This window comes from Zalophus californianus, chromosome 2 (genome assembly GCF_009762305.2).
Source record: "Zalophus californianus isolate mZalCal1 chromosome 2, mZalCal1.pri.v2, whole genome shotgun sequence".
Classification (NCBI taxonomy): Eukaryota; Metazoa; Chordata; class Mammalia; order Carnivora; family Otariidae; genus Zalophus; species Zalophus californianus.
In genome coordinates, this window is record NC_045596.1 from 12,145,091 (window position 1) to 12,162,847 (window position 17,757).

At 43.2% G+C, this 17,757-nt stretch overlaps 1 protein-coding gene across 1 annotated transcript; it reads right to left on the reverse strand.

Moving 5' to 3' along the window:
• Nucleotides 1-2,305: 2,305 nt before the first annotated feature.
• Nucleotides 2,306-7,272, reverse strand: LOC113925051 (mucin-2-like). The gene is made up of 2 exons (XM_027599557.1): nt 7,209-7,272; nt 2,306-4,434 (listed from the first exon to the last, which is right to left on the reverse strand). The coding sequence occupies exon 2, from the start codon at nt 4,412-4,414 to the stop codon at nt 2,777-2,779; it is 1,638 nt and encodes a 545-aa protein (XP_027455358.1). The 5' UTR covers nt 4,415-4,434; nt 7,209-7,272; the 3' UTR covers nt 2,306-2,776.
• Nucleotides 7,273-17,757: the final 10,485 nt, after the last annotated feature.

The window sequence follows — 17,757 nt, forward strand, 5'->3', positions numbered from 1 at the left end:
CTTCCCTGGGCCTCAGTTTCCTCATCTAGAACACAAGGATGATAACACCTACCAGACAGGGTTGTTGAGGGGATTAGATAAGAGAAGGGGGCAAAGCCACTGGCATGTACTAGGTTATCAATAATTATTGTTCTTCTTTGCTTACTGTGTTAGGGGAAAAAACCCTCACACTTTTAAAGTTTACATAGGGAAATTTTCAACTCCCTCCACAATGGTCCTGTGCTGTGGACTTTTGTCACTTGTGTTGAACACCTTCTGTGCAAGCAGTGAGGCACTAGGTGCTCTAGATTTATTGACCAATGTGAATCTTACAGCAGCCCTTCAAGGTCGGTGTCACTGTCCCCATTGTTGAGATGAGCTCACGGGAGTTCAGAAGAGTTAAATAATTGGCACAGAGATGTTGTGTGAGAAGCAGCAGAGGCAAACCTCTAGCCCAAGTCTAGGAAACTCCGCCATGTTGGAAACAAACCTCCTCCCGGTTCTGCCAGTGGCCAAACACCATGAGTGAACTAGAAAGACCTCCACCTCATGGGCTGGAAAGGACCTTAAAAAGTCTTCAAATCTAGTTTGGTCAGTTCTTCAATGTTTATGTCACCCCAGCTAGACCAGGGTTATTATTTAATGACCCCTGGAAGTGTTCAACAGTGTTTTTCTGTCTCGGTACTACATGGAACTGAGATGCATGAATGCAAATGCGGGACCACAGGGATGGACCACAATCTGTGTGGACTTTAAGGAATATGTCCTTCCGGTGTTGTGGCTAGGAGAAGCAGAGGATGTTGGTTCAGCTCTTTTGGGAATGGGAGTGAGGTTCAAAGGTCAGGTCCTAGGCCTTGTCTGACAATGACACTGCAACCCTCAATGTTTCTGAACATGCCAAATACGAACCAGTCATTGGAATAAAAGCGCTATAAAGAGAGTGATCTGAGTCACCGGGCTTGATTTTTCATTTCAATTATGGTAGGTTCAAAAGTCACCTCCACAGAGAGGCCTCCTCTGCTGTCTCATTTAAGACTAGTTACAGTCCATCACTTTTACCCTGGTCTTCTCCTTTACTCTTCCTACTACTTGTATATTTGTGAGTTTATTATCACTTTACCCACTGGTAGGTAGTTCCATGGGCAAAGCATCCATCTCCTTTGAGCTACTCTATCTCCACGACCTGGAGCATGGTCTGGCAGAGTCAGGGCTCAATAAATTATATGTTGAATGAATGAGTGAATGAATGAATGAATGCCAACTCCATGGAATAGGTTAGCACAGTGCCTGGCACATGGCAAGAGAGAGATAAATGTCAGTGTTGATGTTGATGATGACATCAGATATCACCCTGAGGCTGTCACACTTTGGATAGGCCCCTGACAATCCTCAGTGTAGGTAGTGGATATTGGACCACTCTTCCACCCCACATTCTTCCTTGATGCTGGGAGAGACTCTAAAAAATAGAGTCTGCCCCTGACTTTTTGTTCCTTGTAGAACTGTGACAAGGCATTTGGTGTCACATCGCCTTTTCTCTCCAACTCTTGAATCAGAACACTTTCAGATCTTTCTCACCAACATGTAAATGACCAAAAGCAGTGTCATCCCTGCATCCCACCATATTCTAGCCATGGCCCCTCCCATCTTCTAGGATTTTCTCTTCTCTTTGCTTTCCCACATGCTGTCATCTGCCTAAAGTGTCTCTACGCTGCTGCATTTCCTACCTATGGATACTGTTTCCAAATTCCAGCTTCCATACCACTTCTATGAAAGCTCAACTGACATTTTTCTGCTGTTTCCACCTCCTCTCTCTGTTTTCAATGCCACTTTCCCACCTTCTGTTGGAATTTTCGTACAGGTCACTGTATTTCCCCAGGCTCCTCTCCCCCAGGCCAGATAAGCTCCTCAAGGTCAGGAGCCCCACATATGGTGGGGATAATGGATTCTGACTTGAGTCAGTGGAGGGCATTCCTCCAGCCTGTGGACTTGGCTTACAGACCCCCTGGGTTCTGATCCTGCCTCTCCTACCATTTGTGAGACCCTGACAATTGTCTTAATCACCCCATGCCCCATGTGTCCACCTGAAATCAGGGATGCCAATTACTATAGTTTACAAATAATCAAATATCTCAGACCAATGGATGAAAGTATACCAATAGGAATTCTGAAATGGGACACCTTTGGGGATAACTTAGGTTGGACAGGCAACAGAATATAGTTTCTTAGATATTTTTTCATTGCTATATTGAGGACTATTTATGAATCCATTTGGAACCAGACACAGAGAAACCAAACAATTGAACACGTTTCTGAAAAATGCCCAAAACTTTATTATCTTTGCTACTTTGACAGAAATAACATCACCCTGAAATCATCATTTGGCTCATTCACTTCAAAGACAGGTCCTCACTGGGCATATACACATAGCTTTGTAGGCCATGGAATTATATATACCCTGTGGTAAACAGCCTCTGAAACTCACATCACAAGTGAATATAAAGGAAATTTTAAAACACACATACACACAAAAATCTAAATATTCCACTGTACTCTCATAGCACAAAACTTCATTATTTTATGGGGAACTTGGAGAGCTTTGCAGCATACAGAGGGACTAGTGACATGACATTTCTTAACTGACTCCATCTGCTTTTGACTCATGACAATTATTTGTAATGCAATGACTAAGATTTTGCCAAAGGTGCTCTTACTCCTCACAGTAATTCGGGGCCATATGCTGGACAGTGACCAGATACATCTGCTGGGCTATCCTGCTGTGCTGTCTTCTCATTGTACCCTAGTATGTCTGCTGGAATGTATCCGGGTCCATCTGCTGGAATGTATCCAGGTCCGTCTGCTGGAATGTATCCAGGTCTGTCTGCTGGAATGTATCCAGGTCTGGCTGCTGGAATGCACCCAGGTCTGGCTGCTCAAATGTACCCAGGTCTGGCTGCTGGAATGCACCCAGGTCTGGCTGCTCAAATGTATCCAGGTCTGGCTGCTGGAATGCACCCAGGTCTGGCGGCTGGAATGCACCCAGGTCTGGCTGCTCAAATGTATCCAGGTCTGGCTGCTGGAATGTACCCAGGGCAGGCATCTCAAATGTATCCAGGTCCATCTGCGGGAATGTATCCAGGCCCGTCTGCGGGAATGTATCCAGGTCTGGCTGCTCAAATGTATCCAGGTCCATCTGCAAGACTGTCTTCTGGTCTATATTCTTGTAGGTATCCTGAATTGTCTTCTGCTTAATTTTGATGCTAGAGTCATCCTTATGATTAGTTGTGGTGGTGGTCGTGGTTTCTATCTTTACTGGAATGGTGGTGGTAACCTCTTTGGTGTAGAAGGATTCTGTGGGGGTCGTCTGTTCTGGGGTGGTCTCTGTGGTTGTTGTCTGCTGTGTAGTGGTGGTCTCTTCCACAACCAACCGCTCTGTGGGGGTGGTCTGTTCTGGGGTGGTCTCCGTGGTTGTGGTCTGCTCTGTTGTGGTGGTCTCTTCCACAATCAAACGTTCTGTGGGGGTGGTCTGTTCCGGGGTGGTCTCTGTGGTCGTGGTCCTCTCTGTCGTGGTGGTCTCTTTCACAACCAACCTCTGTGTGGGGGTGGTTTGTTCCAGGGTGGTCTCTGTGGTTGTGGTTGGCTGTGTAGTGATGGCCCCTTTCATAACCAACTGCTGTGTGGGGGTGGTCTGTTCTAGGGTGGTCTCTCTAATCGTGGCCTGCTGTGTAGTGGTGCTCTTTTCCACAACCAAATGCTCAGTGGTGGTCTCTTCATTCAAAATGGGCACTGTGGGAGTGGTCTCTGGGAGTTGGATCTCCTTGGTAGGGAGAGGAGGTATGGTTTGGCTCTGTTGCGTGGGATAGTAGTGTTTGACATCCTTGGAACTTTTATCCGAGGCCCCTCTGACAAAGATACGACACCAGGGGTTGAATTCAATATTAGCATAGCTGGGATCGTGGATCAGAGAGGAGTACACCAGCTTCAAATTGGATTCTGGAAACCTCCAACCGCACACCCTGGTCCTCAGGACCATCTTGGTGTCCTCACAGATGTTGTTTTGCCAGTGCAAGTTCTGGGCAATTTGTCTCCAGTAGATTATATCACTTCGAAAACATGATATACAGGACTTTGGATTGCCAGCAAAGATACAGGAAAACTTGTGGTCAAATCGGGTGCACTCCACCATCAGGGTGGTGCCCTCCTTATGATCAGTCACAGTCAAATAACATGTGGCCCGGTCTCGGGTAACAATTACGCCACTGACCACATGCTTTTCTTGCTGCCTTCTCTGCACAGTTTGGGGCTTGCCCAGAGGGATCCACTGATCCTTGGTTGCAGTGCTGCTTTGCCATTTCCCAAATTCCTTTTGGCCCTCCCCCAAGAGCACCTGAGCAGCCAGGAAGAGGAAGGAAAGCAGGGTGAGGCTATGGATCCTCATGGCTTCAGCTTGGTGGGGACCTGTTTGACAAAAGCAGTTAAGTCAGTGCCTGGCTGTAGTTCAGTAATGCAGGGCTGCAGGATGGCCCTCCCTCAACCCTGCCTGATTAGGAGTGAGATCAAGAATCCTGGCTCCTGGAATTACTAGACCAGCAGCCCATCTATTCACATTTCTGCTTTACTTGGGTCCTGAATGTCAAAAACCTCCTACCCTTCCTTCATTCCTTCACCACTCTCCGAGCCAAATAAACTCTCATCCCTCATTCACTACTCCTTTACTCCTGCATTTGCTCACTCACTTCTTCATTTACTCATTCATTTAAGAAGCATCTACTGTATGCCATGCACTAAGTCAGATATTGAATTAACCAAGTTGAATAGGAAATTTTGTATCTTAAACTCTTAGAGATAACTCTTTGGGAAATTTGAACAACATTAACTGGAAGTCTGTCCCAGTTCTGTCTGTGACATGATATTGGGCAAGTCACTCTCCCTCTCTGGGTCTCAGTTATATCAACTGGATATTGAAGTGTTGGATGCAATGACTGAAACTCCCTTATAGTTTAATATAGGCTTACATGGTGTCACTAGACCATGTCATGATAGTGGACATGGCAAGTGACATTAAAGGTGACACTGACCCAGGGTTCAAAGTGGGTGGAGTTTGGGCGCTCTGAGATGGGTGGGTTTGTAAGGTTGGGCGCTTGGGGTGCAGTAAGAACTTAAGGAAAGGCATGAAGGAGCAGAGATCATTCAATTTGACTGGGCAAAGTGAACCAGGGTGGATAGGGATGAATTTCTACCAGAGCATTTAGACTAGGAAATTGAGGGGAAGGATGATGACTAATTGATTTCTGGAGCCCTGTTGTGGCACAGTGCTGGACATGTACCAAAGCCCTCAACCAATGCTTTTAAAAATAAATGATTGACTAGAAAGGATGACCTGAAGAACTTATACAACTCAACACCCCCCCACCCAGATAATCTAATTTAAAAAATGGGCAGGGGACCTGAATAATCCATTTTTCCAAAGAAGACATACAAATGACTAACAGACAATGAAAAGATGTTCAACATCACTCATCATCAGGGAAGTGCAAATCAAAACCATGATGAGATATCACCTGTTAGAATGTCTAGAATCAAAAAGACAATAAATAAGAAATACTGGCAAGAAAGTAGAGAAAAATAAACCTTCGTGCTCTGTTGGTGGGAATGCAAATTGGTGTAGCCACTATGAAAAACAGTACAGAGGTTCCTAAAAAATTAAAAATAGATTAATAATATTAATAGTATATAACAACATTAATATAGATAATATTAATGTTAATATTACCATATGATCCAGTAATTGCATTACTGGGCATTTACCCCCCCTCAATGAAAAAACTAATTTGAAAACATATATACACCCCTATGTTTGTTGCAGCTTTATTTGCAATAGCTAAGGTATGGAAGCAATCCAAGTGTCCATCCATCGATAAATGGATAAAAAAAATACAGTGTGTATACACACACACACACACACACACAAACACACAATGGAATATTACACAGTCATAAAAAGGAATGAGATCTTGCCATTTGCAACAACATGGATTGATTTAGAGGGTATAATGCTAAGTGAAATAATCTGACCAAAAGAGAAATACCAGAACTTCACTCCTATGTGAAATTTAAGAAACAAAACAAATGAACAAACAAAGGAAAAAAGAGACAAACTGATGGTTGCCATATGGGAGGTGGATAGGGGAATAGGTGAAATATAAAATAAAAAATTTTTAAAAATTTAAGAAAAGAAAAAATGATGATCTTAAATAGTACACTAAATTACATAGATTTTATCAGGTAGCCAGTAAAAAACAAAACAAATAAAACCAAACAAAAAGACAAAAAAAAAAAACCAAACCACACTTGAAAGGTGAAAAGAAATAGCATTTGTATTTTGACACCTACTGTGTGCTATGCCCTCTACCAGCATTTGATTCTCATCTTGTTTAATCCACTCAAGAGCTATGCCTCGTAGATAATAAAAAATTATCCCCATGTATAACAGATATGACAGTTAAGGCTCATACTAGTAAACAAATTATGCAAGTAGGCAAGTGACAAAGATGGGACAGGCAGCCAGACCCTATCATTTTGGTCCTGAATACCATCCCTTATTGATTGATGGTTGCCCTAAACTTATTTTTTTAATGTATTTTTTTAAAGATTTTATTTATTTATTCATGAGAGACAGAGACAGAGGCAGAGGCAGAGGGAGAAGCAGGGTCCCTGCAGAGCAGGGAGCCTGTTGTGGGACTCGATCCCAGGACCCTGGGATCATGACCTGAGCCAAAGGCAGACACTTAACTGACTGAGCCACCCAGGTGCCCCACCTTAAACTTATTTCATTTTTCAGATAATATTGTTAACAAATAAGAAAACTATGAACTAATCAGGATTTGCTTTGGTTTAGTTGATGATGATTCGTATTATTATGAATCCACTTAAAAATACATTAAAATCCATTTATAGTGCTCTACCATAAAAATAAATTCAGAATTTTGTTTGCACAAGGGGCTTCTGGCTGTTCCTTAGGATTGAGAAAGGGAGACAGTGTCAGGCATGTAGGCTCCTGAATGAAGGTGGATGGAGAACTAAGTACACTAGACGAATACCCCCTAATTCATCAGGGCATTGGGACTCAGTCCTTAAGTGTCCTTGACAGCATCCAGACCCAGGATCCTGAGGTCTTGAGGAGCTAGGAGTGGGGGAAGGTAATGAAACTCTTAAAAGAGCCAGGCTCTTACCTTATTCGGAGTATGCAGATCTGGTGTAATCCCAGATGTGAGTGAGTTTGTGGGCTTACAGCTGTCTCATCTGCTGTGCCAGGCAGGGAAGGCCCTTTTTATAGAAGCCCAGGCAGATGGATTTTACAATACCCATATCTATCTATCTTTACGATACTCCTCCCAGCCACATCCCTTGGGAGGGAGCCAGTTCCTGCAGGGAAAGTGGTTGGTGTAATCCTGTGTGTGTGTGTGTGTGTGTGTGTGTGTGTGTGTAGGGGGAGGGGTAACATGCAGGACATTAGACCTGCTTTCTTCAAACCGTTCCCTTTCCCCCAACAGCCAGGGTAGGAGGACAGCTCACCTTGCAAAGACCCTCCTCGATGGGATGAAGACCCCAGCAGCAATACCCGTGGGAGAGTTATAAACAATAACGAAACTATCTTAGCTGCCATGCCCTGTGCTGCCCATTTTACTTAAAGCTCTCCCTGAATTGATGATAAATGACATCTGACCTTCTGCTTTGACATAGCACCAGGGAGAATTGTGTGGATCCTGGTGAACTAGAATGTCTGCCTCTCTACATGTCAACTCTCAGTTCCATTGGCTGAGCACACTTTGGAGTGTGGGGCTCAGCATTGTGAGACTTTCTGAATTTCTAAGATGCCTGAAATCCAAATGTGTTGATATGAAATTGGATTGTCATTTAACTCATATTTTCCCAACATAGTAATATGTTCCAATGATATACAGGCCAAAAATCATAACTGTGGTTGTATTTCATTCAAGATTCACTTGTTTGAGGGCCACCTGGGTGGCTCAGTCTTTAAACGTCTGCCTTTGGCTCAGGTCATGATCCCAGGGTCCTGGGATCGAGCCCCACGTCAGGCTCACTGCTCAGCGGGAAGCCTGCTTCTCCCTCTCCCACTCCCCCTGCTTGTGTTCCCTCTTGCTGTCTCTGTTAAAAAAAAAAAAAAATTCACTTGTTTGAGAATTCCAAGGTCACAGAGTTATGGATATTGACTGGTTCACTCATTTCTTCAGAGTCTCTTCATGAATTCCATTGGAGGTGGCTATTTCTCCAAACTCCAAGCCTTTTGTAAAATTGTTCACTTAGGGACCATCTCCATTATCCTGGCCACCACTGTTTAAAACCCTGACCTCCATAAACAGGTGGATTTGCAGGGTTATTTGGACAAAGGCAAAATAAAGCCGTTTTGTTCCAAAGGAAAATATAGTTCAAGATGACAGCCTAAAAAGTGCGAAATTCATATGGATCATAGGGGGCAACTAGATTCTTTCTGGAGGAAGACTATAAGTCAGAACACAAAGCAAATTGAGAAGGAAACACATGGACTCCAGGATCTTTTCTGAGAATTGTCTCTGAGCTTTGGCAGGGAACATGGACCTTCTCCCATTGGCTTCTCATGGACCTTCCTTCAGCCTTCCTATGATCCTATCCCCGATTCTGCCTTGGTCTTTGTATTCCAAACAATTGGTACAATATGAGACCAGGCTGTGTAACTTGCCCTATTGGCTCAGCCTGTCTGTACACACACACACACACACACACACACACACACACACACGCATGCGCGCGCATGCACACACCATCTGATCAATCAGACCACACCAAACCACTGGGCCAATATTTCCCGAATACTTGGTGCACTTGCTCGCTCCCTTCCTACATTTGATCCTGCTGTTCCCCTTATTTGGAATGCCCTTCCAGTCCTAGTGTGCCAGGCACACACGTGCTCATCCTTTAAGATGCCGCTCATATGTCATCTCCTCCCTATTGGTTTCATTTGTCCTCTCATCATTGTCTATGCTCCCCACCCTTTCGTGGGTGTTCATGGAGAGAAATAAACCATCATTTCCAGTTAGTGTATATGTGTGCCAGCATTGTGCTGAGGCAGTGTTACTCTTTCACATCTCGATATACTGAGAAAATGATGTACTTATACTACAGTGCCCTGGGGAAACTGGAGAGGTTTGGAGCCCCAGCAAGGCTGTCCACAGCAGGTTCCCACTGCCTCCCCATGCTTCCAGGACCAACGGGAAAGCAGCCATCAGCAGACTGACTCTGTAAAGATTCATCTCCCTTTTTTCTGCAAGAACCCCTGGAGAAATGTGAGGCCACCCTAGATTCTCATGGTACAAATATGAACATGAGGCTTAGGTGGGCTAAGTCCCTCAGCAAACACCCTGAGCTCTGGATGGCAGAGGCTGAACTGGTGGTGGGTCTGTTGTTGGTTAACCTCCCAGCAGAGTATTCTGGATGTTGCCTTATGGTTCTGAGACCTGAATCTGTCTCAATTCTACATTGTGAGGAGAAGACCCAGCCCTGCTATTCTATGTACCTCCATGTCCCCATTATCCACAGCAGTTCCTGGCATAGTGTAGGCATTTTTATCAGAGTTGTTGAAAAATTCAACTTCAACTAGCTTAAAAGACAAAAGCTCTTAGTGGCTCATTTGACTGGGCAGTAGAAGGAGTAAAGTTGGTTCACATACACATAGATTCAAAGGTTTAGAAGTCTCTTCTCTGTCTCTATTGCCCTTGGAATCTCTGACTCTGTCTCTCTCACATTCTCTTTCTTTCTCTGTCTTCTGTGAACTCTCTGCTGTTTAGTTTCATTCTCAGGAAGGGTCCTTCCATCTGTCATAGAAGAGAACATGACCTTTCATCCCTAGCACCGTATGAGTGCCCAGGAGAACTCTGACAGCCCCTCCCTGGTACGTTCACTGAGTCTGCTGCAGGGAGCAGAGATGAGAGGTGGACAGCCCACCAGAAGCACAGGGAGTGGAGGATGGGAGGTTCTCAAGAAGAAAGAGGGCTTCTGTCACCCATGGAAGGAGGAAAAGGGGACAAAAACAACCCCCCGACATTTCAACAGGTTCTCATTTAATGGGAACAAATGCAGATAATAAGTTATACTGGAATTTCACAGCTGTTGACTAGCCTATTGAGAAAGACTCCCTTCAGGCTAGGTAGGACTTAGCTCATTAGGGAAGCCATATCAGATTCATGCGACAGAACTGTTCCTAATCTGTTTGAGGATCAATAAGTAAACCAGTTGCCTAAGGAGAAGGTTTGTGACAGGAGAGGGTGGGAGATACGATCTCAAAGTCAAAGAGAGGTCTTGAATGCAAAGCTGAGAGTTTTATTCCACAGGCTGAGGATGACCATGAGTATGCAGCCCAGGAGCCAGCACTTTCCCTCCCTGTGTCCTTGGCAGACATTACCAGTAGTCTGTGCAGAGTACTCCTGCTGAGCCTGGAGGCAGCCTCAGAGGTCATTTCAACCCAGTCCTCCAGAAAGCCACCTGTCATCTACCATTGTTGGCATGAAGGACAAAACCTTTACCTGCCATTCCTGCCAGGGGCATTTGAATGTTTCCAGTATTCTTACACAGAAGAGTGAGCAAACTCACATCTTAGGGAATCCACAAGCCTTACACAAGAAAGTGAGCCTGTATCAGGAGTGGGACTTACATTGAAGATTTCCGTTTCCTTCACATTCTGCTTCAGACTGTATAGCCCTTGAGAAAAAGAAAAGTAGCATGTGTAGCCCAGGGTCATGTGTCTTTTGCGGATCTGAAAAAGGATGTGTCTTTGGCCAACTAACCCCCCAGTGGAGATGGGAAATAGAAGCCAGGGTACAGAGAGGAAACCAGGCAAAAAGTGCTAAGAACCAGAAATCTGAACACTGTCTCGACGTCATCAAGACTGTCTCTTTTGGGGACTTGAAGGTTAGAAATAGTCCACTAACAAATTTTTCTCATCATTTCATCAAACTGGTGAGATGCTGTCCACATTTTACATTTGAGGAAAGAGAATTAAACATATTAAGTGTTTTTCCCTCAAGATATCTACATGATGGTGGTAATAGTGGTGATGGTGGTCGTGGTGATGATGGTGATGATGATGATGGTGGTGGTGGTGGTGGTGATGATGATGGTATTGATGATGATTATTTTGGTGGTGGTGGTGATGATACTTACATTAATTCACAAGTACTCTCACAATGCTTCTATTATTTCAAGCACCATTCTAAAAAGTTATCTTACTTTATTTGTACAACAACCCTATTATTACTTCCATTTTACAAATGTAGGAACTAACCTACACCAAAGGTCAGAATTAGACAAGTTACTTCAACCTGGAAAGTAGTTATCTCAGCTGCATGTGAGGGAGAATTATGCCTACTTCATAGGGTTGTTTACACTCAAATGTGACACATACAGAAAGTGCCTTGCCCAGTGATTGACACACAATTATAAATCTCATGTATGAAAGACACTTCTAGTATTTGAAAAATGAAGTAACATACTTATGTATTTAAGAACTCTCCCCATTTTCCTCTTATTCTGTTAAAGTAAAAAAAATAAAAGTTTTAGATTTATAGAAAAAAATAAAACCCCTGCCCCATATCTCACCCAGGTTGGCCTATCATTAATCTCTTGCATTACTATGCTATATATATAAAAAGTATTGGACCAATATTGATACATCATTATTGAAGTCCATATGTTATTCAAACTCTTTAGATTCACCCAATGTTCTTTTTGAAGTTGTTAATAGGCTATTTTTTAAGGACAGTTTTAGGTTCACAGCAGAATGGGTGGAAAGTACGTAGAGGTCCCATCTTCACACATAAACAGCCACCCCCACCTGTCACCATCCAGCATTGAAGTGTACATTTGTTGCAATGTATGAACCTACACTGACATATCGTGGTGACCCACAGTCCATAGTTTCCAGTGTGGTTCACTCCTGCTGTTCTACATGCTGTGGATTTTGACATCTATAATGACATGTATCCACTAATATGGTCTCAAAACAGTTTCACTGCCCTGAAAATTTGTTGTATGCCCACCTCTTCATCTCTTCTTCCATAACCCCTGCTAATCACTGGTCTTTTTCCTGACTCCATAGGCTTGCCTTTTCCGGATTGTCATATGGTTGGAACCATACAGAATTTAGTATTTTCAGATCGGCTTATTTCACTAGCTTTATTATTTTAAGGTTCTTCTGTGTCTTTTCATGGCTTGAAAGCTCATTTCTTTTTAGCACAGAGTAATATACTAATGTCTGGACATGCCACAGTTCATTTATCCATTTGCCTATTAAGGACATCTCAGTTGCTCCCGTGTTTTGGGTAAATAAATAAATAAATAAATAAGAATAAAGCTGCTATAAACATTCATGGCTTTATTGTGCCCATGAGTTTTCAACCTCTAATGGTCTTTTCTGTCCAGGATGCCAGCCCATGTCCCACAAGGCATTTAGGAGTCTTGACTCTTAGGCTTCTTTGACTGTGACATTTCCCAGCTGTTCCTTGTTTCTGATGACCTTGAGAGTTTTCAGGAGGACTGGGCAGGTGTTTTGAGACTGTGTCCCTTTTGGAGTTTGCCTGGTGTTTTTCTCATGATCAGATTGGTGTTATGTCATTCTTCTCTTCATGAAAGATTTAAATGATGGATGTCAGGTTTCCTTGGAGGTTCCATGACGTCTGAATGCAATTGGTGACCACCTACAGGTTAAGCCTGGTGGTTGAATACAAGTCTCATGCCGTCTGGTCACTGGCAGGTGATTTCAAGTTCAAAAGCTGATTTTACTCTCATGTGTTTGTTACTGCAATATCATTCCTTGACTTAGGAAGCTGGCACTTGTTTGTGCAGACACTAGAGATTCCTCAGTGGGTGTAATTTGGTTGCGAGGTGAGCTTTAACTGCAATAATACCAGGCCAAGCTTGGTCAAAAACCAGTCCCTCCTTCAAAAGTGGCCACGTGAACAGACTTAGAAAATGCTGAGTCATTGCATCAAAGTGATATTAATTTGTAGGGCCAGGTCATGTGCATTAAAAACTTACTGTCAGAAAATAAGGAAATTGTCTGAAAAACTTTAAAATCCAACCAGTCTGGAAAAAAGTATTCATCTTAGCTCCACTGAATGGTATTTGCATTCCAAATTTAAAAGCCTCATTAGTCATGAGATTTCAGAATTCCTGTTTAGCAAATCAATTAATACATGGTGCTAAAGTTTTCCTTTAGAAAAATAAGAGACAGTTAAAATTTGATAGTAGAGTATTTGGTATGAATGAAAATTGAAAGCCTATAAAGTTTATTTACCTTAATAAGGCATCCAGATTTACACACCACAATTTTGAATCCATTTTGTAAGAAGTTATGTGCAATGCTTGGCTTTTATTCTAAATCCATTTAAAAAGAAATGCACATTTTTTGCAACAGTTTAAACCATATGAAATTGCTGTTTGTAGTAGGTCAAAAGTGGTAGAATATCAGCAATTTTGAAGATTTATTTATCTGAAAGAGAGAGAATGAGAGAGACAGAGAGCATATGAGAGTGAGGAGGGCCAGAGGGAGAAGCAGACTCCCTGCTGAGCAGGGAGCCCGATGCGGGACTCGATCCCGAGACTCCAGGATCATGACCTGAGCCGAAGGCAGCCGCTCAACCAACTGAGCCACCCAGGCGCCCTTTTTTTTTTTTTAAAGATTTATTTATTTATTTATTTATTTATTTATTTGAAAGAGAGAGAATGAGAGAGACAGAGAGCACATGAGAGTGAGGAGGGTCAGAGGGAGAAGCAGACTCCCTGCTGAGCAGGGAGCCCGGAATATCAGCAATTTTGAATGGATCAAACTAATAATAAGGGTTTTCTTTTTTCTTCAAGTAATAGGGCTGTTTCAAAGTCTTATATGTTATTACAAATTTTTTAGCATTTTATTTTTTTTATTGTTTCCTGACTTGATTTTTATTTATTTCTTTTTTATGTTTAGTTAGCCAACATGTTGTACATCATTAGTTTTTTAAATTTTTTATTGTTATGTTAATCACCATACATTACATCATTAGTTTCTGATGTAGTGTTCCATGATTCATTGTTTGTGCATAACACCCAGTGCTCCACGCAGAACGTGCCCTCTTTAATCCCCATCACCAGGCTAACCCATCCCCCCACCCCCCACATCATTAGTTTTTGATGTAGTGTTCAACGATTCATTAGTTGCGTATAACACCCAGTGCTCAGCACAACACGTGCCCTCCTTAATACCCATCACCCAGTTACCCCATCCCTCTCCCCCCTCCCTTCTGTAACCCTCAGTTTGGTTCCCGGAGTCCAGAGTCTCTCATGGTTTGTCTCCCTCTCTGATTTCTTCCCCTTCTTTTTTCCCTCCCTTCCCCTGTGGTCCTCTGAGCTATTCCTTATGTTCTACATATGAGTGAGACCATATGATAATTGTCTTTCTCTGCTTGACTTATTTCACTTAGCATAATCCCCTCCAGTTCCATCCATGTCGATGCAAATGGTGGGTATTCTTTCTGATGGCTGAGTAGTATTCCATTGTATATATGAACCACATCTTCTTTATCCATTCGTCTGTTGAAGGGCATCTCGGGTCCTTCCACAGTTTGGCTGTTGTGGACATTGCTGCTATGAACACTGGGGTGCGTGTGGCCCTTCTTTTCATGACATCTGTATCTTTGGGATAAATACCTAGTAGTGCAATTGCTGGTTTGTAGGGTAGCTCTATTTTTAACTTCCTGAGGAACCTCCATACTGTTTTCCAGAGTGGTTGTACCAGTTTGCATTCCCACCAACAGTGTAAGAGGGTTCCCCTTTCTCCACATCCTCACCAACATTTGTTTCCTGTCTTGTTAATTTTAGCCATTCTAACTGGTGTAAGGTGGTATCTCACTGTGGTTTTGATTTGTATTTCCCTGATGCCTAGTGATGTTGAACATTTTTTCATGTGTCTGTTAGCCATTTGTATGTCTTCTTTGGAGAAGTGTCTGTTCATGTATTCTGCTCATTTCTTGACTGGATTATTTGTTTTCGGGGTGTTGAGTTTGATAAGTTCTTTATACATCTTTGTTACCAGCCCTTTATCTGAAATGTCATTTGTGAATAACTTCTCCCGTTCCATGGGTTGCCTCTTAGTTTTGTTGACTGTTTCCTTTGCTGTGCAAAACCTTTTTATTTTTTAGCGTTTTATAACAAACTCTCCAGAAAGCAAGTTCATTGATCACCCCCAGGTTTTCATTTTCCATATCTTTGTTTTTAAGGAAAACATTGTAAAACAGGTGAAACATGCTTTAAAAAGACGCCTGCTTTTATTTGAATAATATTTCTGAGACACTCAGAAAAAAGCTAGTAGCCCTTTTGAATTTTCAGTGTGTTACAAAGAGAGCCAGTTGCCACCCTGGAAAGCTCACAAAGGGAGAAGGCAAGTTGATCTTTCTTTGTGTTACCCCTGTGAGCCACCAGGCACATGGGCATATGCACTGCACTTCTGTCACAGTAAGAGGTGAAGATGTTACGACGAAAAGCACACCCAGGACAAGTGGATGGCACTCACACCCAGAGAGCAAAGCACTCTCATGTGCCATGGGCTACCGAAGGGAAGTCAGGGATGCGCAGGAGAAAAAGACACTGGTTGGCTCTAGGGAGAACAGGGTTGCCCTCTAACCAGATGTCATTCATTCTGCCACTCAGTCATTCATTCATCCTGTCATTCACTCATTCTTCCATTTATCCAGAGAGCACTCATGAAACACTTAAGGTCCCAGGCTCTCTCTGTCATTGCCCAGAATGTAGTCAAGGTGACATGGTCCTTGTCCTCAAGGAGATGCAGACAATAAAGGGAAAGACAAGGATCTCAATCATGACAATTGAGGGGCAATTGCTGTGTAGGAGGGAACCTGGGGTGATCTGGGTGGGGACATCTAACCTAGCCAGAGGCAGAGACAATGTCTTAGGAGCCTGCAGCTGGGTAGAGGACCCTCAACAGCTGGAGGAAAAGGAATGTCATTTATTCAGTCCTGACTCAGTTACTGCTCTATACCAGTTGCTAATACCAGTTTACGGAAACAAGGTGAATAGGATTTGGCCTTTTCCCCCAAGGTGGGCTGGTTTAGGCTGTGGCTCCCTATCTGAGGACGGCTGTAGGGTGACACCTGTCACTTCCAAACATTAGGCAACAGACGGTTTTCATTTTTCTACAGAAGAAAGTCCGAATTTCTGGAGGCAACGTATAGAAACTTACTCTTTGGAATCCCAGCCAGATTCTGTCCAGTATCCATCACCCCCTACAGGCATGTCCTTGGGCTGCCATTACATCTTTACGTGTAACGTAACGTGCCGTTACACGTTACATGTAACATGCCGTTACATGCCGTTCATTCTCCTGCCCAAATCTCAGGCTCTTTTGAGAGACTCGAACTCTGCCAAACTGTTACTTTTGTCTTAAAATTCCATTCTACCATTGTCTACTTGGCAAATAGTCATTCTGATTTCCTGTGCCCACAAAAAACATCTATGGTTCTTTGTCTGGATTCCCCTAAATTTTTACAGACCTCACTGTTATTACAGTTGACTTGTCATTATATTTGGTTCATTTACGTTCTTGCCACTGTCAACATCCTGGGAATTGACATCTCCAGCCCAGATCTCTAGCTTGAACCTTAGAAAAAACTAGCATATAGTCCTTGGATTGAATTGGATTTTGTGTTTTTCAAGAAACTTCTGCTTTCAGTAATAGCAACTAATTAAATGTAACATGTTAAACAAAGAAAATTGAGAATTTGGGGGAAATTTCTTATAAATCATGGATGCATGGATTGGGAGACCACTCCCACACAGAGTTGGGACCTGAAGCTCTGTTCTCATATTGCATCTCAGTTTTCTCTGCATGACGTGCTTTGTTTTCTCTCCCTGCTTTTATCTCCCTGTTTTTTTGACACCTTTTTTTTTTAATGCGTATTTGCAGCTCTCAGCCGAGCTGCAGTGTGGAAATCTCTGGGGGAGACTTTGATAATTTGGGCTTGAGTCATGTTCCTGCCATTGGACTCCTCCACCCTGGCAAAGAGCAGGATTCTGGAGTGAACGCCCAGCACCTAAAACATGTGGTTGGATTTACAAAAGGAGCAACTGTTCTCAAAGAATGGAGAGCTGTTCCCAGCATGGAGGGGCTCCCTTGGGTTTCATGTCTGCACTGGAAGAAAGTTATGGGTAAGGTAGACGAGGAAGTGGGCAGGAGGGCATTATAGATTCACCTGAGGCTGCCTCCAGACCGATGGCTCCCCATCTTCCCAGGCAAGAGGACTGTTTATGACGCCACAGCCTGGGCAGACCTCCCCACCACAGTACTCACACATTTACTAAAAGTGCTCGAGCAACACTATGGTGAGGGCGACGGCAGCTATGACATGGGCCATTACTGCACACAGTTTGCGTGATGAGCTCACTCAGTCCCTGCTCACCAGATAGGTGCTAGTCTTATCTACATGCAGCGAGGAGGAAATGAAAGAGCACAGACAGCTAGTGACTGGTGAAGCCAGGGCTCTAAACAGGTCATGGAGTCTCTAAAAAAGCCGGTGTACTTCCCCTAATCTGCTGTCCAAAGGTGCCACAAAGCCCCTGGAAATTTGGTAATCTATTTGCATTTGATTAACCACAGTGCTATCTACTGTCATTTGAATATGAGTTGTGCATCTATTTACAAGAGATCTTTATCACAACAGTAACAGGAGTGGCCGTAAT

Bases quoted from the DNA above. Each gene is read 5' to 3' on its own strand.
- LOC113925051 (XM_027599557.1), bottom strand. From the start codon at position 4,414: ATGAGGATCCATAGCCTCACCCTGCTTTCCTTCCTCTTCCTGGCTGCT.